At 44.7% G+C, this 23084-nt stretch overlaps 1 protein-coding gene across 4 annotated transcripts in view; it reads left to right on the forward strand.

The window, feature by feature from the left end:
• The window catches only part of PLA2G7 (phospholipase A2 group VII), a 102415-nt gene extending 90488 nt beyond the window's left edge, over positions 1–11927 (forward strand). For all 4 annotated transcript variants that reach the window (XM_077488928.1, XM_077488929.1, XM_077488927.1 and 1 more), the window contains exons 10-11: positions 1147–1295; positions 8701–11927. In XM_077488928.1, coding sequence (XP_077345054.1) covers positions 1147–1295; positions 8701–8813 — 262 coding nt within the window. In that variant the 3' untranslated portion in view covers positions 8814–11927. The remainder of the gene's footprint in view (positions 1–1146; positions 1296–8700) is intronic.
• The last annotated feature ends 11157 nt before the right edge of the window (positions 11928–23084 follow it).

Genomic DNA, 23084 nt, shown 5'->3' on the forward strand with positions numbered 1-23084 from the left:
ACCCTAAGCACACAGCCAAGATAACAAAGGAGTGGCTATGGGACAATTCTGTGGATTTCCTTGAGTGGCCCAGCCAGACTTGAACCCGATTGAACATCTCTGGAGAGATCTGAAAATGGCTGTGCACCTACTCTCCTCATCCAACCTGATGACGCTTGAGAGGTCCTGCAAATAAGAGTGATAAAAACTGCCCAAAAATAGGTGTGACAAGCTTGTAGCATCATACAACAAAAAAAAACTTTGCGGCTGTAATTGTTGAAGCACCTTTGGCACCAAAGTATTGAGCAAAGGCTGTGAATATCACACTTGGACTCAACTCCAGACCCTTTACCTGCTTAATTGATGAGGAAATAATTGAGAAGCCCACACCTGGCCATGAAAAAGGTTTTGAGTCAATTGTTCAAGACATATACAGAATGTTTAGTCAGTTAGATTAGGCTACACTGGAAGGGTCAATTCTCACGATGCATGTAGATGGCGGACTGAAACATGCATTTAGACTGTTTTAGTGTGGTCACCAGGTGGTGTGAGATTTACCTTTTTGTACCACCACCCCCTCCCTTTAGAATGTAAGTTCTATGAGCAGGACCCTCCTGTACCTTTTTGTATTGTACTGTAATTGTGTTTCCCCCCCTATACATTGTAAAGCGCTGCGTAAACCGTTGGCGCTATATAAATCGTTAATAATAATAATAATAATAATAATTTAGACCTATACTTTATCTGCCCGTTTGGTAACCAGGCAGATACCAATTAAGCTGAAAGTTTACCATATGCAGTTCAGTATGATTTATCAGCTGCTTGCTTGTTCTCGGTCATTGAAAGTAATAGGAATAGAGTGCCAGGCAACCAGTATTTTCAGGAGTATAGTCTTAATTACAGGTTTTCCTTAAGATGACCATGTCACATTCTGGATTTTACAATCTGTGTTAGATTTACAAAAACGATCTAGTATGGGGATCTGCCCTATGGAGTCAATTGAATTCCGAAGACAGGTGTTTGCGTTACAGAATTGTCTGTCAGTAAATCTAATGGGAAGTTTACAGTCAGGTTGTTACATGTATGCACAGTTTAACAATACTATGCTGATTACAGTGATGTTCCCTTTCAGTTTATCTGATGGAATTGTCCTATTTCCCTGTACAGAGGCAGTGTACACCAGAGCTTCCCCGACTTCACATTCCTCACTGGTTACCTCATAGGGAAATTATTCAAGTTAAAGGGAGAAATCGATCCATATGTGGGGATGGACATTATTACCAATGTGACTTTAGCTTTCCTACAGAGACATCTTGGTGAGTATTCACAGAGAAACCATATATACTGTGCATATATGTGACCCATTGTATACATGTGTGAAGTTGGGTAATAAAAGCTGTGATCAGATTGTTGCTGTGGCTCACATAGACTTAAAGCAGAGTTCTACTTGTTTTTCCAGTTTACTAAAAGTCAGCAGCTACAAAAAGTGTATCTGCTGACTTTTAACCACTTTCAGACCGGACCATTTTGCTGGTAAATGACCAGAGGTCTTTTTACACTTTGGCACTGCGCTGCTTTAACTGGTAATTGCGCGGTCATGCAATGTTGTACCCAAACAAAATTTGCGTCCTTTTCTTCCCACAAATAGAGCTTTCTTTTGATGGTATTTGATTGCCTCTGCGATTTTTATTTTTTGCGATATAAACGTAAAAAGACCGCAAATTTTGAAAAAAAATGATATTTTCTACTTTTTGTTATTAGAAAAATCCAATAAACTCAATTTTAGTCATACATTTAGGCCAAAATGTATTCAGCCACATGTCTTTGGTAAAAAAAAAGTCAATAATTGTATATTTATTGGTTTGCGCAAAAGTTGTCACATCTACAAACTAAGGTACGTTTTCTGGAATTTACGCAGCTTTTAGTTTACGACTGCCTATCTCATTTCTTGAGGTGCTAAAATGGCAGGGCAGTACAAAACCCCCCCAAATGACCCCATTTTGGAAAGTAGACCCCCTAAGGAAATTGATAAGAGGCATGTTGAGCCCATTGAATATTTTATTTTTTTGCCTCAAGCGATTGAATAATGACAAAAAAAAAAATTTTTTTTTTTTTTTACACAAAGTTGTCACTAAATGATATATTGCTCACACATGCTATGGGCGTATGTGAAATGACACCCCAAAATAAATTCTGCTGCTTCTCCTGAGTATGGGGATACCACATATGTGGGACTTTTTGGGAGCCTAGCCGCGTACGGGGCCCCGAAAACCAAGCACCGCCTTCAGGCTTTCTAAGGGCGTAAATTTTTGAGTTCACTTCTCACTACCTATTACAGTTTTGAAGGCCATAAAATGCCAAGATGGCACAAAACCCCCACAAATGACCCCATTTTAGAAAGTAGACACCCCAAGCTATTTGCTGAGAGGCATGTTGAGTTCATGGAATATTTTATATTTTGCCACAAGTTGCGGGAAAATTACAAACTTTTTTTTTTTTTTTTTTTTTTTAACAAAGTTGTCACTAAATGATATATTGCTCATGCATGCCATGGGCATATGTGAAATGACACCCCAAAATAAATTCTGCTGCTTCTCCTGAGTACGGGGATACCACATATGTGGGACTTTTTGGGAGCCTAGCCGCGTACGGGGCCCCGAAAACCAAGCACCGCCTTCAGGCTTTCTAAGGGCGTAATGTTTTGATTTCACTCCTCACTACCTATTACAGTTTTGAAGGCCATAAAATGCCAAGATGGCACAAAACCCCCACAAATGACCCCATTTTAGAAAGTAGACACCCCAAGCTATTTGCTGAGAGGCATGTTGAGTCCATGGAATATTTTATATTTTGCCACAAGTTGCGGGAAAATTACAAACTTTTTTTTTTTTTTTTTCACAAAGTTGTCACTAAATGATATATTGCTCACGCATGCCATGGGCATATGTGAAATGACACCCCAAAATAAATTCTGCTGCTTCTCCTGAGTATGGGGATACCACATATGTGGGACTTTTTGGGAGCCTAGCCGCGTACGGGGCCCCGAAAACCAAGCACCGCCTTCAGGCTTTCTAAGGGCGTTACAGTTTTGAAGGCCATAAAATGCCAAGATGGCACAAACCCCCCCCAAATGACCCCATTTTGGAAAGTAGACACCCCTAAATTTAGGGGTACACTAGTGAGACTAGGTAATAAATGGCGGGTGCCCTGAAACTATAAAAAAATAACTAACCAACCAGCGTCACCTGTAACAGTTATATGGTGATCACTGGTGAAAGGGTTAACTAGGGGGCAATCAGGGGGCTTTATGCGGTAGTATATGGGGGTCCCTGGCGCTATAAAAAGCTGCAGCGAACCTAAATACCTACCTGCCTAACTAGCGTCACCTGTGACACTAATACAGCGATCAGAAAAACGATCGCTTATTAGGCTGGGTTCACACTGGAGCGATGCGGGAACGCCACGAATGCGCGGCGGGTTCCCGCATCGCATGCCTCCCGGCGGCAGTTCACACTGCCCTATGCGAACTGCTGGGAGTGTCAGTGAAATGTTACTGACACCCCCAGATCAGTTCGCATATCGCAGTGCGATCTGCAAACTCGGATCGCATGGTGTGAACACCCATGCGATCCGATTCTGCTGCGGGCCAAAAAAAGGGTCCCGTGCGAATTTGCGGCGGGTGCGGCGGGTGTGGCGGGTGCGGCGAATGGCTGAACTCGAATCGCACAGAGATCGGATGTGATTTGCACTGCAGTGCGGTGCGAATCACATCCGTTCTCATAAACCGCTGCAATGTGAACCCAGCCTTAGTGACACTGGCGACGGGGGGTGATCACGGGGTTAAACCTTTATTGGGGGGGTTAGGGGGGTACCTTAGAACTAAAGGGGGCTAACCCTAACTGCCCTAACAGTTATTAGTCACAAATGACACCCGCCGGGTGATCAGGGGGTTAAACCTTTATTAGGTAATAAATGGCGGGTGCCCTGAAACTATAAAAAAATAACTAACCAACCAGCGTCACCTGTAACAGTTATATGGTGATCACTGGTGAAAGGGTTAACTAGGGGGCAATCAGGGGGCTTTATGCGGTAGTATATGGGGGTCCCTGGCGCTATAAAAAGCTGCGGCGAACCTAAATACCTACCTGCCTAACTAGCGTCACCTGTGACACTAATACGGCGATCAGAAAAATGATCGCTTATTAGGCTGGGTTCACACTGGAGCGATGCGGAAACGCCGCGAATCCGCGGCGGGTTCCCGCATCGCATGCCTCCCGGCGGCAGTTCACACTGCCCTATGCGAACTGCTGGGAGTGTCAGTGAAATGTTACTGACACCCCCAGATCAGTTCGCATATCGCAGTGCGATCTGCAAACTCGGATCGCATGGTGTGAACACCCATGCGATCCGATTCTGCTGCGGGCCAAAAAAAGGGTCCCGTGCGAATTTGCGGCGGGTGCGGCGGGTGTGGCGGGTGCGGCGAATGGCTGAACTCGAATCGCACAGAGATCGGATGTGATTTGCACTGCAGTGCGGTGCGAATCACATTCGTTCTCATAAACCGCTGCAATGTGAACCCAGCCTTAGTGACACTGGCGACGGGGGGTGATCACGGGGTTAAACCTTTATTGGGGGGGTTAGGGGGGTACATTAGAACTAAAGGGGGCTAACTCTAACTGCCCTAACAGTTATTACAGTCACAAATGACACCAATGCAAAAAAAAAAAAAAAAAAAAAAAAATGACATTGGTGTCACTGTGACTGGGGGGCAGGGGTAATTGGGGGGGTGATCGGGGGGTAAAGGGGGGGTGTGAGTGTGCCTGGCATGTTCTACTGTGTGTGTGAGTGTTGGTGCAACTTACTGATCCGCTCTCCTCCGTGTCGGAACGAAAAATACCGACACGGAGGAGAGAATACATCACTTCCTCTCCTGTGTTTACATTACAGGAGAGGAAGTGATGTCACCGGGGATTTCTATTCGTCGGGAGCGATCGCGAGGGGGTGGCCATGAATGAATGGCCGTCCCCTCGTCCGGGATCGCTCCCGTACGAATACCGACCGCCGCAGGCACCGGGCGGGGGCCCGATCGGGCCCCCGACCCGCGGGAGGCAAGGGACGTACATGTATGTCCTTATGCCTGCCCGTGCCATTGTACCGACGTACATCGGCGTGCGGCGGTCGGCAACTGGTTAATAAACTCTCCTGTCCCACGGTCCAGCGATGCGGCCACCTGGAGCCTTGCTCCTCTCCACCGTGCTGTCGATGCAACTGTGGGCGCCCGGCTGTGACCACTTGCAGCTTCATAGCCTGGCATGCACTGCGCACGCTGCATTCTCCTAGTGGCCAGGCAATCTTCTGGGACCTGTGATGTGTCCCAGAAGATTGCAGAGAGGGAGGGGCTGCCTAGGTGGAGGAGTCGCCTAGGCGGCCAGAAGACAGAAGTGGGACAGAAAGTACCTGTCAAAAGCAGGTACCCACTCCAACCCCAAAAATGACATGCCAAATGTGGCATGTAAGGGGGAGAGGAGTGCTTAAAGCAGAAGTTCCACTTTTGGGTGGAACTCCACTTTAATTTGAGATGAATAAGCCAATATTCTGAAGATTATTTGACTCCCAACTGAACTTTTAGTTTAACTTTACTTAAAATATTCCAGGTACATCAGACAAAAGATATGCAGTCTAAGGCTGGCCATATATTTATTCATGGAATGACTCCCTCAAGAGCTGGTTCTGGCTAGCTCAAAAGAGTGTTTTCAAAAACACCTGGATTCTTTCCTAAATGAACATAATAAAACTGGATGCCAATGTTTATAGGTAAAGTTGATCCCAGGATAAATCGATTGCCTCGGGGTATCGGGAAGGAATTATTTCCCCTTGCTGGAGCAAATTGGATCATGCTTTGCTGGGTTTTTTTTTGCTTTCCTCTGGATCATCTGTGGGTATGGGATTGTGTATTTAAAATTTTTGGTTTTGTTTTCCCCTTTTTATTGGTTGAAATAGATTTTTTTCATTTTTTTTTTCAACCAGACTATGTAACAGACTGAATGGGGAAAAAAAAAAAAGACCCAACTCCCATCCACACACTTGATATTGTTGGGGGAATGCTTCCTGCTGTGTCATTGTATGGCACTGATCAATATCAATCAGGAAACACCTGGCAGGCTGGTTGTACAGAAAAGTCAATCGGTAGATCAACCTCTGTACAACCACCCTGCCCATACATGGATCAAAACTTGGCTGGTCCCTGCTGAACCTGCCGAATTGTAATCCATGTATGGATTAAATAGTTTCTTTTATCTATAAATTGGCCACAAGATAACTCGACAAGCATGACCCCTTTCAGCTTGCTGTACAGAAAGACCCTTGCTCTCTATATGGAAGCAGAGGTTGCTGAGACAGACCCAGAACTATACAATCGGCTTGGAACATGATCTTTGCTGATTGCAGAGCTATAGGTCTAATTCAGCAGACCATTGCTTCCCCACAGAGAGCAAGGCAAGGCTTTTCTACTCATGCTGCGGCTTACTTTAGAGAGAAAATTACCTGTAAAACATTAAAGCTGATCTCCTCCAGATTTTAGAAAACTTTAAATAGTTAGTTTGGACCAAGCTGGTCCAAACAAACTATTACCTTCACTACTAGATGTGCCCTCTGTCTGCACTGTATAAACTGTATGTAGCCTCAGCTACATACAGTATACATGTTCAGAATTCAGTAGGATGGGAAATTTCCATCCCACTCCCAAAACAAATTTTAATTTGGACTGAGTTCTGCTGAACCATTCACAGGGAGCTTTGTATTCTATGAAAAAATTCAGAACTTCCTCTGATTGGCTCAAGTGGGCAAGTGACCTCACAAGCTCCAATTTGGTCAGAGGAGGCTTTGTATTCATTCATAGAATAGAAAGCGCTCAGTGACTGCCTGGGCAGCGCTCAGCCCAACTCGATTTTGTTCCCGGGAGTGGGCTGGGAAGTAACAAACTATTTTAACTTGCCTAAAAACTTGAGCTCAGCTTTAAATGTTTTCTTTTGCATCCACTGAGGGACACAGGACTTCAGGTTTTACTGCATCTACAGGAGGATTGGACACTGGCAGCCAAATGTAGATGAGCCCAGGGTATACTCTCCACCACCAGCCAGATATTCAAGAAATGAATTTCTTTTATATTGAATCCCTACTGTACCAGGTGCCCCAGCTCACTTTCTACTAATAGGTAGTATAGGAGCTTGCAACACATCTAATAATGCTGCTGATGTCTACAGCCTGATGTCATGTTGTCCTCTGCTGCTAGTCTCTCCCGCCTTGTGGGTCCCCCTTGGCTGGATTCTCTGCCCTTGGGGCTAAGGTTTTTATTACGGTCACGCAGGACTTTATGACCTGAATACCTCAGTTATTTGCTGTCTTTGATTGCAAAGACCCATTAGTGCACTCCCACACCTTCCCCAATAGATTTTGTAAGGACCCATTCTGACATTATTGCTTTAACTAACTTATTTTTTTCGTGTGTCAACACGCTGTATAAAGGTTGACTAATCTTTGGAATAGCCTTTTAGGCCGTACCTGGACCCCACTGGATCAAAGATTGAAAACTTGACTAGGATGTAACATTTCGCAGTGGGCTCTGCTTGTGGTGCTTCCCAGTCCCTTCTGTCCTGTGCTAGTTATCCGCAAAATACTTTGCAGGTCCAAAGGTGTAACCTAGTCTCTGGGTCACACCTTTTGCCAGAGTAGGACAATGGATGGGATCAGGATATCATTATATATATATATATATATATATATATATATATATATATATATATATATATATATATATATATATATATATATATAATAAATGCACTTTTTTTTTTTTTTTTGCATTTATTTATTTTGGAGCCTGTAAAGCATTGCACTAGCAATCGGGAGATCACTGGTACCATATAGATCTGCCAGATTTGTATCTGCTGTCCTGTACGGGAAGCATGAATAAACTCCACAGTGCCGTGGTAGTTTCTGGACCTTGTAGTTTTCAATGCACATAGCCCTGTCAATCAGCTATCACAGTGGTGTGGGGCCCGTTCTCTTGATGCCTATTTTCTGCCCATATACAAGGGTACTTCAAAAAGTCTCCACACATATATATATATATATATATATATATATATATATATATAATATATAATCTCAAAAGGGTGGAGACTTTTTCAAGGACCCTCGTGTGTGTATATATAGTAAACATTACATGTATACTATACGTGTAATGTATACATTATATGTGCGGAAACTTTCTGAAGACCCCTGAATAAGGTTGTAACATGTAACGAAAGGTGATTATCCTTTAAATATTCTGGCTGGAGGCAGACACAATTTTTTGTTTTGGATAGAGTAGGGAAGGGTTAGAGAGTCTTACAATTTTCTGCCATCTGCGTTCCTGTTGTAAGAAAGGTGGATGAGCTGGGCAATCTCTCCAATAGGGGCCAACAAAGAAAAATTTAAGGAAAAATCTTCCCAAAACAATTTTCTACCCTCAGGACCTCATTCAGGTTTTTACTGCTGTGCGGTACTTGTTGTGAACATAAAAAGAAGTGTGCGGAATCCCTCCAGTAGAGACACAGAAACGTTAAAAGAATCACAGTATAGATGGGTTAATTAAAGCCCTCCATATCCAAGATCATTGATTTTTTATGACGCAAAAACATTATTTTATGTCCTCCTATTGATTTTCTATTTGCTAAACAGGACTCCATAAGGACTTCAATCAGTGGGATCATCTCATTGATGGTGAAGGAGAATTTGTCATCCCAGGAACCAACCTTGATCTACCTCCAGCACAGACTGAGAACTCGAAATGACCAACAGTGATAACAAGTGACCCGCAGCCTATTACCTCCTCCCTACCGTGGGAGCATTCTACTCCTGTGATAGCAGAGAGAACTTTGCCTTGTCCATGGGACGTCCTTACACCCAATACTAGTGACTAACTACTTACTGTGCAGGAATAAGAGACTTTCTATAGTCTGTGATTTAGTGTTCTGATGGACATTTTGTTTTTTACATTTTAACTTTTGTACATGATGGGCTTTGGCTGGCCGTGGTATAAGTGTTGGACTCCTTTTTATAGAGGTGTATTATGCCTTTCAGCAACATCACAGGCCAACAAGCACCATGCCCTGTGCTGGCACTGTATGCTGCTTTGCCTTACTAGTGTGAACTATACCACCTCAAATAATTCTATGGTGCTTTTCATTAGATGTTAGCTGTTTTTCACACACCAGTGTTAAATGATACCTAGACAATGTCCTCCTCCTCTCCCTTCAGCCATCCTTAGCATTGTAAAAATGACCAGAACTCCGATGAAGAAATAGCTGGATACTGCCCTTGGAGCTCTCAGGAATTCACAGCAACAGAAACTCAACTGGCATTATTATCTTCAATTCAAATTCATGTGTTCCTGTTGGCTGTATGAGTTCTGGCCAAATGCTTTACACTGCAAAAAAGGTCTTAGGGGCATGGCTCATTACTGCAATTTCCTAAAGGACAAAACCCTTCTGTCTTTTAGCAGCCAAAAACAGCACAATCCTAACTATTATTTAGATTAGCAGTTTATGTGGTGCTGCAGACATGACCAGCTATGACACCAGCCATTTAAGGGTTTGAAAATGTAGTTAAGAACCGACACTGGCATCTGTGAGAGTCATCACCGGAGGCATGCCTTAAATGTAGCATATGCGCTAGTAGGATGTATGTAAATGAAAGCACTGCTGAAAACAACATTGGCATGTTTATGGATTTAAAGCTAAGCTCCACCCAAAAAGGGAAGCTTTGCTTGTCTGCCTCCTCCCCACCGCTGCCACATTTGGCACCTTCTTGGGGGGAGAATGTACTTGGTTTTGACAGATACCCGCTCTCCCATCTCCTCCCCCCGCAGCTGGATCATTCACAGAGCGCAGTGCAATTAGCACAGGTGCAGTAGGAAACTGACCGTGAAAAATTAAACCAATGTGTTTAGTTCCACTTTAAAGCTTTTCTAATCTTAAAAACATAAAGTAATATATTGCAGCTTACCAATCCTTAGATGTGGTGGCTGCATTAGTTTTCCTTTTATTGGGCTTTTCCCCACTTATTGTTGTCTGGTGATCCTGTCAGTAACACATTTCCTGTCCTAGGGCAGTGATGGCAAATCTTGGCACCCCAGATGTTTTGGAACTACATTTCTCATGATGCTCAGGTATTCTGCAGTGTAGTTGAGCATCATGGGAAATGTAGTTCCAGTACATCTGGTGTGCCAAGTTCGCCATCACTATCCTAGAGTAACAACACTCACTTAAAGAGGAAGTAAACCCCTTCAAACCACTTTGACCTACAGGTAAGCCTAGATTAAGGCTTACCTGTAGGTCCAAGCAATATCTCCTAAACCTATATGGTTTAGGAGATATTTGCCCGAAAATGGGCACCGCTGTCTACGGCGCATGCGCCGTAGACAGCGGCGCGCAGGCGCACTAAATGCGGCAAATCCAAGAATGGATTTGCCTAATTTGTCGACTCCCGTGCGCATGCGCGGGAGTGACGTCATCGCGGCTTCGCCGAATGGCAGAGGCGGAGCTGCGAGACGCGACTCCCGTGCGCATGCGTGGGAGTGACGTCATCGCGGCTTCGCCGCTGTCATTGGTCGGAGCTGCGAGACGGATGCGGCGGACTACAGGGATCAGCGGCGACTTCGCTGGCTCCTGTGTCAGGTAAGTGACACATAATGAGCTACTATGCGATGCATAGTAGTCCATTATGCTTTACCTTTGCAGGGAAAAAAAGGGGAAGTAAACCCATCAGGGTTTACTTCCGCTTTAACAGTACTCTGCGGAAAAGCAGCATTGCCAACCTAGGCTGCATTTCTTATTTGAACTACAATCACCTCCTCCTCTCCTCAACTCTATTACACAGAGGGAAGTTGTTTTGTTGTCCACAAAAGAGAACTGGGAAGGCTGATGACATTGCTAGAGGTTTCAGTTCAATGTACAAAAAAGGTGCAAGCCACAGGATGTCTGGCTAGGTCAAAAGGTATATTTATTACTTGCAAAAAATTTACTTAGCCTGAAAAACTTCTAAAAACTTGTAAGCTGCAATATAGTCAGCCCTTCCCTCTCCATCTCCTGATTGGCTCACTTGCTCTGACAGCAGCAGGGGCCAATGGCTCTCGCTGCTGCCAAAAGCCAATTAGGAGTGCAAGTCCCCAGAGAGCCAAGGCTCTTGTGGACATCGCTGGATCAAGAAGGGGCTCAGGCAAGTACGGGGGGGGGGCTGCTGCACACAGGTTTTTTACCTTCACGCATAGAATACATGAAGGTAAAAATCCTTGTGCCGTTACAATCACTTTAAGATACACTTTAAGTTTTTCTGTAAAATGTGGAAATCACGGCAACAACACTACAAGCTTGAAAACAAAGACTTGCTGCTTGTGTACATATTTTTTATATAAGAATACGGTGAAGATGTGAATGGATGTGGATCAATTTGTCGCAGTGCCATAATTATGTAAATGGGTTACGTGACTAATGGTTTGTTGTAGAGCATGCAAAAGGATATGAGAATGGATTTGGATTCTTATGGATTCTTCTAATGATTAATCAGTATGTAAATCAATCATTGTCAGATGAGGTGAACATCTGGCTGATCATCGCCAACTCAGAGGGGGTTTTTCAGTTTAAATGCATAATGTACCTGCATAGCTGGCTCTGTATCTCCATCTTCTGTGTAAACAATAATCAGGCCTGTTTATAGTGCTTGGTGAGATGATGTCTGTTCAGATACAGTGCTGCTCACAGAAATCTAATATGCAGTATATGTATGGTTGTGCTGCAGTACCTGACTTCACAAGCAGGTGATATTGCAAGATATTTTTTATAATTACTTCTGTTTACTGTAAACATATCTTTAAAAAAAAACAAATAAAATCAAAATGTTTGCACATAGTCTTTAGTTCTTTTAGTCTTCTGCTGACTGAATATGTAAGCCGCCACCTTATCTCAAAGTGGGAGTCCGGTCAAACACTCCATCTCCTCTGACTTCCATAATGGAAAACATGTTCCCCCTTCTATAGTTCAGCAAGGGGAATGGACTATGATATGGGATTCAGAGAGATGTCAGAGCTTTGACCTGGAGCTGAAGTTTGGGTATCTTTCAGGAGAAGGCTTAAAAATACACTTTTTTTTTACTAAAGACCCTATGTAGGCACCTCCATGTCCTCTTTGTATTTACTGTGCCCTCCACACAGACGTTAAATACAGTCCAAACCCAGTTCCCTATTTCCGCCCTCGGCTGAGATGGGGAGCATTTGCGTACATTTTTTGGCTGGGCATTAGTGCTGCAGTATGGTGGCACAATATCAGGTTCTGTAGGAATTCATGGGAGAATCATCTTGGCTCTCCCATTTATCTCTTATCAACTCATTGTCCAGCCTGCGTACTGCAGCACAGGAGCCTGGCCACAAATAGATGTCCACACTACCTTGATTGGCAAAGGGCAGGGCAGTGAGCCCATGCTACATTTGTTTTGAGGCCTACAGCATAGGAGGAGGTATGGAAACCTATAAACAGTTATAAGTGAAAAGAACAATGGTTATCTGCAAGCACACTAGAACCTGGCCTTTTACTGGTAGGGTAAGTTTTTAGTAACACTATGCTATTACAAGGATGACAGGGTTTGTCATTTTTACTGAAAAGCCCTGGAAGAATACACCTCCATCAGTTATTTTATGGTGAGGTGAAGTCATTCTGGACTTGTAAGACATTAGCAGAGCTGAATTTTTGTCTGACCTGCTCTCTCCTGCAGTGTTAATATAGTCCTGTCACCTACTACCTAATATATACCAGAACACAGGAAACTAATTGATATACATAATGGCTTGAGAAAATGAAACAATGTAGTGTGGATGTTATTATGTGAATTAAACTTTGAAAATGTATTTCTGATTCTTAAATCCAAAAACTCGGGTCCCTGAAAGGGCCGGTGTTGGCATGCTATTTGCTCACTTTAACTGGGTCTTGCATTCCCATACAAGTCTGTGGGAAAGAAAGTGCCACTAAGGCTTCATGTACACGGGACGTGTTTCAACCTCTCCTGAACGATTTAACTTGACAGCTAGAAACCGGCGTCTAAAAACGTCTGTTTAGCTGTGTTTACGTCTACAAGCGCTTGAAAAAAGATACTTTTTATTTTTTTGGGTTAAAATGAAAAAAGTCTGTAAACGAAATGCTGCTAAACGTTAAGCCGCCTTTGGCGCTTGAAATGCCTCTAAAACACAGCTTCTGAATGCATTTTTTGGGTTCCAAAAAAAAGCCTCTAATCTCAACTGCCTAGAAACTACTATTAACCACCCTGTGTACATGTACTGATAGGCTAACATAGAGGAGAGTTCAGGAGCAGCTGAAAAAAATGCCCAACTGCTCCTAAGACCCCTTTCACACTGGGTCATTTTGCTGGTGCTACAGCACTAAAAATAGCGCCTGCAAACCAACCTGAAACAGCCACTGCTGTCTCTCCAATGTGGGGCTTTCACACTGGAGCGGTGTGCTAGCAGGATGGTAAAAAAAAAGTCCTTGTATACACCACTCCTACCTATTGAAATCAATGGGGCAGCACGGCTATACTGCCGGCAAAGCACCTCTGCAGAGGTGCTTTGCGGTGGTTTTTAACCCTTTCTCGGCCGCTAGCGGGGGTAAGGCCGAGCCGCAAAAAAAAAAAAAAAAGACCATAACTCCATAACTGACCCTGTGTACATGTACTAATAAGATAACATAGAGGAGAGTTCAGCGGCAGCTGAAAAAAAAATGCCCAACTCCTCCTAAGCATCAGTTTACCAGCAGCAGTGTACATAAAGCCTTAATGCAGGTCAAATAAGTGTCTAAAATGGATGTCACTGACCATGTCCCTCATAGTAGAATTTAGCTCCATTCATGAAGGTTGTTACTATTGTTTATCAGATTTTGTGCTTCTCTGCACTTGCTGATCCTGAAAGCTCAGAACTGTAGTTTTTTTTTTTTTACTGTGTCATCTGCCGTTCCCAAATGGCACAATAACATTTGTCTGGGCATGTATCAATGCTGCCATTTACCTGCAGCAAGCATCAGTGTGCAAATAGAACAAAACCATATACAGGCGGTCCCCTCGTTACAAAACAACATCTGACTTACATATGACTCGTACTTGTACACAGAGGGTTGACAACAGGAAGTGAGAGGAAATAACTCTTACAGAAGGGAAAGTCACTCCTGTAAAAGTTGTCATGGGGAAAAAGGTGTCTCCATTGAAGCATTATTACCAAACCCTGCTTCCATGACAACCCAAAATTGTCGCAGGCACAGAAAGTGATGAAAATTTTTCTGAACAGGGGCACAGACAGCAAAACAAATGTTACAGGGGTGTTAACTAGGGGTGCAACGGATCGTCACCGATCCGAACGGGTCACCCCACGATCCGCTCCGCAGTCTTGGCCTTAGGAAAGGCCGCGGCTTCGGTCTAGCTCAGAAGCAGCAGCCATCTTTCTACACCCAGGCCATTTACACTGTGATCGCTCCATCAAATGACGGATCGATCACTTGTAAACAAACTGATCTGTACAATGGAGGGGAGAGATCGGTGTCAGCAGCGCTGTGGGCTGCATCTGTAGTGCCCACAGCGCTGCTCTGTGGGAGCCATCCCTCCATACCCAGCCAATACCCTGCAATACCCAGCCAATACTCTGCCATACCCAGTCAATACTCTGTAATACTCAGCCATGCTCAGCCGTACCCAGCCACACTCAGCCAATATTACAGTGGGGGAGATTGTGGATATTACAGTGGGGGAGATGACGAGGATATTACAGTGGGGACTATATGGTGGTGGAATTTTCACAGGTTTTTGCAAATTCAATTATTATTTGCTGATCCGAAAAATGATCCAATCCGAGGAACGATCCGATCCGTGAGTTTTTTGGTCCATTGCACCCCTAGTGTTAACCCTTTCCTATGCTATCCAAAAAAACGTAAAAAAAATAAAATTGTCTGGAGTTGCACTTAAAAAATGTACCTGTTCCAACTTACATACAAATTCAACTTAGGAACAAACCTACAGAGCCTACCTTACCTACCTTATCTTGTTTGTAACCCAGGGACTGCCTATAATGACCTGTGTATAGAGTCTTCATCTACACCTGTAGGGCAGTGGACTTCCTACCCTACAAACTCCTAACTCTTATGCAAGACCTGCATTGATACTTAAAATGGAATTCCAGGCTCTAAGCAAGCCTAAAGTGGCTACCACCCACCTTCTATCTTCTGTCTACCCTTTAGAAGAGAGGTCTCCAAACTTTCTAAACAAGGGCCAGTTTACTGCCTTTTAGACATTAGAAAATGGTATCAGTCAAAAGAATAATGCCCCATTGATGATGTCAGTGAGAAGACTAATAACCCATCTTTGGTGATAGTGGAGGAATTGTGCCTCATTATTGGTGTCAGTGAAGGACTAGTTTCTCATCAGTGGCATCAGCAGGAGGAATAGTGCCTCATAGTGGAAAAGGACTGTATAAAAGCAAACAAAGGGAGGCCCCTGCTTTAAAAGGAAGATGCTTATACTTACCTAGTCTCAAGGTGCTCTGGGCATGTGATCCCCCCCAGCAGCTAGCTTCAGGGGAGAGGAGAAAGAACTGACATTGGATGCCCCATAGTAAGTCAGTGGTTGATGTCACCATCCAGGCATTTCAGGTGTTGTCAAAGTTCTCTCCTGTCCCCCAAAGCTGGCCAATGAGATCATGTGGCTGGACCAAAACCCCTTGAGAAAAGGTAAGTAAAAGAATTTTCCTTCTACAGCGTAATTAGAAAAGGATTTAGGTGGATGGGAGCAGTTTTAGGCTTAATTAGAGCCTGGGATTCCACTTTATTTTTTATCCTCCTTTATGGAAATGTGAGAATTATGAAAGCTGACATTGCTTATAGCAAGCCTGGATGTTATCTAAGCTCAATACTCTGAGCCACTGGTCAGAACAAGCACACAGCACACAGATTGACCTGATCTGCATGCTTGTACTGGAGTAGTGACAAAGTGTAGAAGAAATTGGGTCAATAGCCAGGTAAGTAGCCTTGTTAGGAGAAGGTCAGCAATGACATCCCTTGTATTTTTTGAAAGGTAACAACATGATAGGTTTAATTTGATTCTATTAATCTATTGCAAAGGGTAATTTATGGTGTAAAACTAGATTTGCCATTTAAAAAAGAGATCACCTTATTTGTACATTATTCAGTTCCCAATAGGGCATTTGCCACGTCTTCCTGGGTGCCTTAAAACACTTGCAGTGCTGTCAGACAAGGCGCCAATGCTTGGAGCACGGCCACCTGACACAAAGCGCTAGCAAGGAGACAGCTTTCTTTTTTCCCACTTTAAATGCACTTTTTTCATGTTCATTTATCAGGCCACCGCTGCCTTCTGGGATGTGTACATCACACACATCAGGAGGCAATGCGTTGGATTTTGCTCATATTCAGGTCTCTGGCAGCTGCATGTGCCTATCTTCATTTCAATATGTTGGTGTGGTAGCAGAGCACAGTAAGTGGGACTTGTCTTGCCAGACTCCATGGACTAGTATGTATTTTTATAGGCATGAGTGTTCCTAGGAACCCCTAAAACACACGTTTCTGCTACTTTGCCTACTGTGGCCAAAGTCATTGACTCTAAACCAGTGGTGGTCAGATGTGGCCCTTTGCTTGGCTTTATCCAGCCCTTGGGACACTATTCATTCCAGTAACACCAGAAACAAGGCATAATTCCTGTGACTGATACCAGCACAAGAGCACTATTCCTCCCACTGACACTAATGACAGGGAACTATTCTTCCCACTTACACCAATGATGATGGGGCATTATTCCTTCCCCCGATACCAACAATAGGGAAATATTCTTCCTACGAATACCAATGATGGGGCATTGTTTACTCCCACTGATCCCAGGGCATTTCCTACTCTCACTGGCCACATTCCGGCCCCCTTAAAGACAGTAAACTGGTCCATTATTTAGAAAGTTTGGAGACCCCTGCTTTTAACAATAACACTGATGTATACAATTACTTATTTGTGTAGGTTATTAAAAGTTGCTGGAAAGAAAGAAAAAAAATGTCCATTGAACACAGCACTTTTACCATGGGTTATACTGCCCCCTACAGGAAGAGTGGATACTAATCACACAGAACTGGAGGGCCCAGCTTCTAGGAGTTATTACCCCTTCCTAAGATTTTGCCTTTCTGCAACCTTTAGCTACTGGTGGATTCAAGAGATCTCCAATCCTAGAAATGTCTCCAGTCAGATAGATATTCCCAATCCACGGTATCAGTGTTCTCACTACACCCCCCTCTGCAGTGCCCATGTCCTTCTCTAGGCACAGTAAATGCTAGAAAACCACCTTCACCATATTAAAAACCCTTTCATGACTAAGCCTATTTCTGACATTTGGTGTTTACAAGTTAAAATCTGTATTTTTTGCTAGAAAATTACTTCAAGCCCCCAAACATCATATATATTTTTTAGCAGAGAATCTAGAGAATAAAATGGCGACTGTTGCAATATTTTATGTCACACGGTATTTGTGCAGCGGTGTTTTAAATGCAACTTTCCTGACAGACTCCATGGCAGCAACGTGTGGGTTAAGTCCCGCCTCCACTACCCTATAGGACACCACTCCCATAAATCTTTGCTCCCTGCCCATGGCCGTGTTCTTTTTTTGTCCTCCTCCGTAGGACCAGACGTTATGGTCTTTCTACCTGAAGATTGCTCCCACACGGTTCCATTGTTGGTTTGGCCGAATTGCGACTGGATGGAATTGTCGCATGACTCCGTTAAGCCCTAGCTACTAGCGGGGTATGGAGTGGGCATTGGATATAAGCGCTGGAGGAAGCCAGGAACCTAGCCACTGGCAGGCAGGCTGCGCATTTGGTCGGATAGCCCAGCTAAATAGCAGGTGACCTATTTTGCCCTGAGAAGTCCGGTATGTTTTGTTCTTACCTTCGGCCTGGAGACGATCGTGTGGGAGCGGTAAGATTGTTCCTCTTTTTCATGGCAGCAGTTTATGTTTGTTCCTTGCTTTTCCTTCATTTCCATTCGTTTTTTGTGTTTTCATGTATAAGGGTATAGGCATGGCGGCTGGATTAGCCTGCGTTCCAGCCGCCGCTCACTTCCTGGTTTTTCGTTAGATACGTTCGTTCTGCGCATGCGCGGCACAGGAACGAGGCTTGGTTCGCGCATGCGCGATAGCGGCAAAATGACACTATTCGCGCATGCGCAGTAGCGGCGCACAGGATACGATGATGGTGTCACTAAGGCGCCCTATTCAAATATAGGAAATAGCCTGCAAGCTTTGGGATTGCTTGTAGGCCATTATATGACTTCCCCTTGTCCAGGATTTCTTCTGTGGAGGTAGGTGGCCTTCTGGGAAGAGGGGGGTGGGCGTGTGTGTGTATGGTGCTCTCAGCCTTACTTATATGTCTTTACAGCATTTATGGAAGCCCCTAGAGATATGGACTCACCTCCGCCTGTATTTGGCCAGCCCTCTCATAATAGGTACTGTCTGGGGGGGGGAGTAGGGGGGGGGTCCGGTATTAGTCAGTCTGTTATCTTTCCTTATCTGTGTGTCTCTTCTATCTCTGTCTTAGCCCATCTAGTTCAGAACAGCAACGCAGCTCAACGCATAGAGGAAGCGATTCTTCTAAGTCTTACCACCGGCATTCATATTCTAAGTCTAAACATCACGGCTCACCCTCAAGATCCGGGCGCCGTAGCGAGGATCGTTCTCGCTCCTCCAAGGCTCATCCAGCCGTTCAGTTATTAATACTTGCTGGGAATGCAGATCGCAAGTTCCTACTGGGAAATCCCTGTGTGACCTCTGCTTTTCCAAAGCCTCTAGTGAGAGAGGGGGTACGGACCAGCAGCTAAGGTCCCTTGTGGAAAATGTGGTGAAGAATCCCTCAAGGGGATCGGTGCCAGTCAGGCTCCTGTGCCTCAGTCAGAGTCACCTCAGTCTCCAGTCAGGGAGTCGCATGCTCAAGAGCTTCTGAGGAAGATAGTACCTGTGTGGGGTTTGACTTTGCCTTACTCTCCCCCTTGGTGAAGGCTATCAGAGAGGCTATCAGAGAGGCTGTGAACTTGGCTAATCCTTCCAAACAAAGGAAGTATTTTATGCAACTTAAAAGGGAGCGTCTTAACTTTCCATTCCTGTCTGAACTTGGTGAGGTCATCACGGATGAATGGACTAAAAGTTGAGAAAAAGAATAGTATGCTCTCAAAAGTCCTAAGGTTATATCCCTTTAAGGAGGATGAGGTCAAGTATCTGGTTTCAGCTCCTCTCGTGGATGCAGCGGTGATGAGACTAGTAAAACATGTAACCCTTCCATTGGAAGATACAGTTTTATTTAAGGATGCCTTAGATAGGCGGATTGATTCCGATTTAAAGAGAGTCTACCTCACTGCTGGTTTGGCATGCAAGCCAGCATTGGCTTTAGCGGCAATGTCCAAGGCCATGGAAGTCTGGACGGACAGGGTGGATGATACCCTCAGAAACATTTCGGATGAAGTCGCAAAAACTCTCCTATCCAGGAGTTACGGCTTGTATCGGCTTTTCTGGGGGAGGCTTCGATTGACATCATCCGCTTAGTGTCTCGGGTTATGCTTTCAGCTGTAACCGCCAAACGGGCTCTTGGGCTCCGTCCCTGGCTGGCTGATCCAGCATCTAAACAGGTGTGGTGCCATATCCCTTTCGAGGGTTCTTCCCTTTTTGGGAATAAGTTGGATAATGCCATAACCCGGGCCTCTGGTGGGAAGTCGGGGTTTCTCCCTCAGGATAGACGTTTAGAAAGCCAGAGGAGATTTTTTCCTAAAAAGCAATATCAAGAGCAGGCCAGGGAGGCCCGTAGCTATAGACCGGGTCGAAAAAATTCCAGGTCATGGAAGTCAAGGCAGTCCTCCTTTCAAGAAATCCGCCAAGAGCAGTGCGACAGGAGAGAGGGAACCAACCAAATCTTTTTGAGATTGGGCCCGCTCAGATAGGCCAGGTGGGGGCTCATCTTCTACTTTTTCGGCATGTCTGGGCAGCCCCAGTCCAGGACTTCTGAACCGTCAGAACGGTCTCTTCAGGTCATTCTTGGACCTTCAGCAGGTCCCCAAGACTAAAGTATGTTCCCACCTCCCTTCCGACCTCAAAAGAAAAAAGGCAGATCCTGTTGGCCTACGTGAAATCTTTACTGGCTCAAGGCGCTGCCATTCCCGTGCCAGATGATCAACGAGGGAGAGGAATTTATTCTCCTCTTTTTATGGTCCAAAAGAAAAACGGTTCTTGGAGGCCAGTCATAGACCTTACACATCTGAATCATTTTATCAAAAAGGAAAAGGTTCAAGATGGAAACCTTGTCAACAATACAACAGTCAGGCGTCTGGATGTTTTCAATAAACCTAAAGGACGCTTACTTTCATGTCCCTGTGGCAGAAGATTTTCAGCAGTTTCTGCGATTTTCAGTAGGAAAACCACATCTTCAGTTCGTATGTCTTCCGTTCGGGCTTTCAACATCCCCTCGAGTCTTTCAAAGGTGTTGTTGGCCGTAGTGGCTCTATTGAGATCCAAGGGGATTCGTCTTCACCACTATTTGGACGATCTTCTGCTGCTAGTCCAGGACAGAGACCGTCTGTTATTGCACAAGGATCAGGTTATTTCCACTCTTCAAGAATTCGGTTGGATCCTGAATCTAGAAAAGAGTCAGTTAATTCCTTCTCAGTCTCTTATATTCCTAGGCGCACTCTTCAACACAGTGAAGGGCACCATCTCATTACCCGAAGAGAAAGTAGCGGTAATTCGGGACAGAATTCGTCCGGCCCTCTCAGCCTCCCATCTCTTCAGTGCCTGAGAATTATTGGCACTATGGTGGCCACCATTCCAATGGTGAAGTGGGCCCAATGGAAGATGAGACCATTCCAAAAAGGGTTTCTTCACCAATGGTTAGGCGACAAGACTCAACTTATCCGGATCACATCTTCAATGAGAATCTCTCTGCCCTGGTGGCTTCAGAAGGAGAATCTATTCAGTTGTCATTCCATTCTCCCCATCTCATGGATATCAATAACTTTGGAGGCCAGCAACAGGGGCTGGGGCGCCCACTGTTTGACGGAAGTAGCACAAGGCACCTGGGACTTCCCTTCCAGGGGGATGGTGTCGAATATCCTAGAATTAAAGACAGCCTTCCGGGCGCTCCTAGCCTTTCGTCATCTGATCTCAGGAACTTCGGTTCTTCTCAGACTAGACAACACAACAGCAGTGGCATATATAAGGTGACAAGGAGGTACTCGGAGTATGTCCCTTCTTCAGGGGGTAGAGCCAATCATGTCTTGGGCTCAGAAGAACCTGGTCAGCATTACAGCAACTTATGTTCCAGGAACGCAGAACGTCCAAGCGGACTTCCTGTCTTGAGTCAATCTGGACAACAACGAATGGTCTCTTCAGGAGGAAGTTTTCAGGCGGATTCTAACGTTGTGTTTCTCCCCAGAGGTTGACCTATTTGCCTCTCCTTGCAACAAGAAACTGGCAAGGTATTATTCCAGGTTTCGGGATCCTCAGGCTTACGGAGTGGATGCACTGACGGATCGATGGCGGTTCAACAAAGCTTACGCCTTTCCTCCGATTCCTATTATTCTACAGTTCCTGCGGAGACTCAAATCAGAAGCAGTAGAGGTGATAGCTGTAATACCTTTTTGGCCCAACAGGCCATGGTTTCCGCTTCTAATGCTCCTCAGCGTCAGAGATCCGATTCCCTTACCTCTCAGACCCGATCTTCTATCCCAGGGCTCGAAGCTCCATCCCTGTCCGGCCCATCTATGTCTGAGGGTCTGGTTTTTGAGAGGGGAAGATTAGAGGCTCTGGGTTGTCCCAAGGAGGCCTTTCCTACTCTCATGAGTGCAAGGAGGAAAAGTACCAACCAGGTGTATGAGAGGATTTGGTCTAGATTCACAAGTCACTTGTCTTCCAAGTCTTGCTCTAATGGTAATCTGACGGTTCAGGATGTTTTGGGTCTCTTACAGTCCAGACTAGACATTCCCCTATCTGTCAGCGCTCTTCGTGTACAAGTCTCTGGAGTATCCTGGGCTAAACATCCCTTGGTTCAGCAATTCTTTAAAGGAGCAATTAGACTTAGACCACAGAGGAAACCTAGATTCCCCAAGTGGATTTACCGCTGGTTCTCGTCTTCTTCTCACAACTGGACAGAACACTTTCAATCAAAGAATTGTCCCTAATGACATCTTTTTTGGTAGCCATATCTTCAGCAAAGAGAGTCTCTGAGTTTCAGTCTTTAGGATCAAAGGATCCTTTCCTCACATTTTTTCCTGACAGAGTGGTCCTAGTGCCAATACTAGGGTCGAATCCAAAGGTTACCTCAGTCTTCCACGAAATTCAGGATATTACTCTTCCTACCTTTAATTCGGCTGGGAGTCAGGATCTTCATCCTCTCGACATGGGAATTATTCTGAAACGATACTTGGAGGCAACAGCTTCTTTCCGGCAATCGGATTATCTTTTTGTTCTTTTTCACTGTAAAAACAAAGGCCTTTGGGCTTTGGTCAGATCCATCGCCACGTGGGTGGTTCAGGCGATCCAGTGGGCTTTTAAAGAGAAGGGCTTGGCTCCTCCTGAGGCGGTTACGGCACATTCCACGAGAAGTCTCTCTACTTCTTGGGCAGCTTCACGTCATGTGGCTCCTGAGTTTATCTGCAAGGCTGCCTCTTGGTCATCCATTCATACATTTATGGCTCACTATTGTGTCGAACCTACCAGTTTATCTTCCATTGATTTTGGTTTAAAGGTGCTGTCGGTTGACAGTGTTACATACATTTTTGTTCAGCATTTTTGCCCACCCGAGTGTGTTTGGCGAGTTATTTCCCACACGTTGCTGCCATGGAGTCTGTCAGGAAAACGGAAAATTCCTATCAAAATACTTACCGTAATTTTCCTTTCCTGATGGACTCCATGGCAGCAGGAGTTCCCTCCCAAAATGGCTGGAGTAGGCTAGTTACCGAACACGGCCATGGGCAGGGAGCAAAGATTTATGGGAGTGGTGTCCTATAGGG

This window comes from Lithobates pipiens, unplaced genomic scaffold, assembly GCF_037356315.1.
Source record: "Lithobates pipiens isolate NorthernLeopardFrog02 unplaced genomic scaffold, aLitPip1_a1.2 Scaffold_18, whole genome shotgun sequence".
Classification (NCBI taxonomy): domain Eukaryota; kingdom Metazoa; phylum Chordata; class Amphibia; order Anura; family Ranidae; genus Lithobates; species Lithobates pipiens.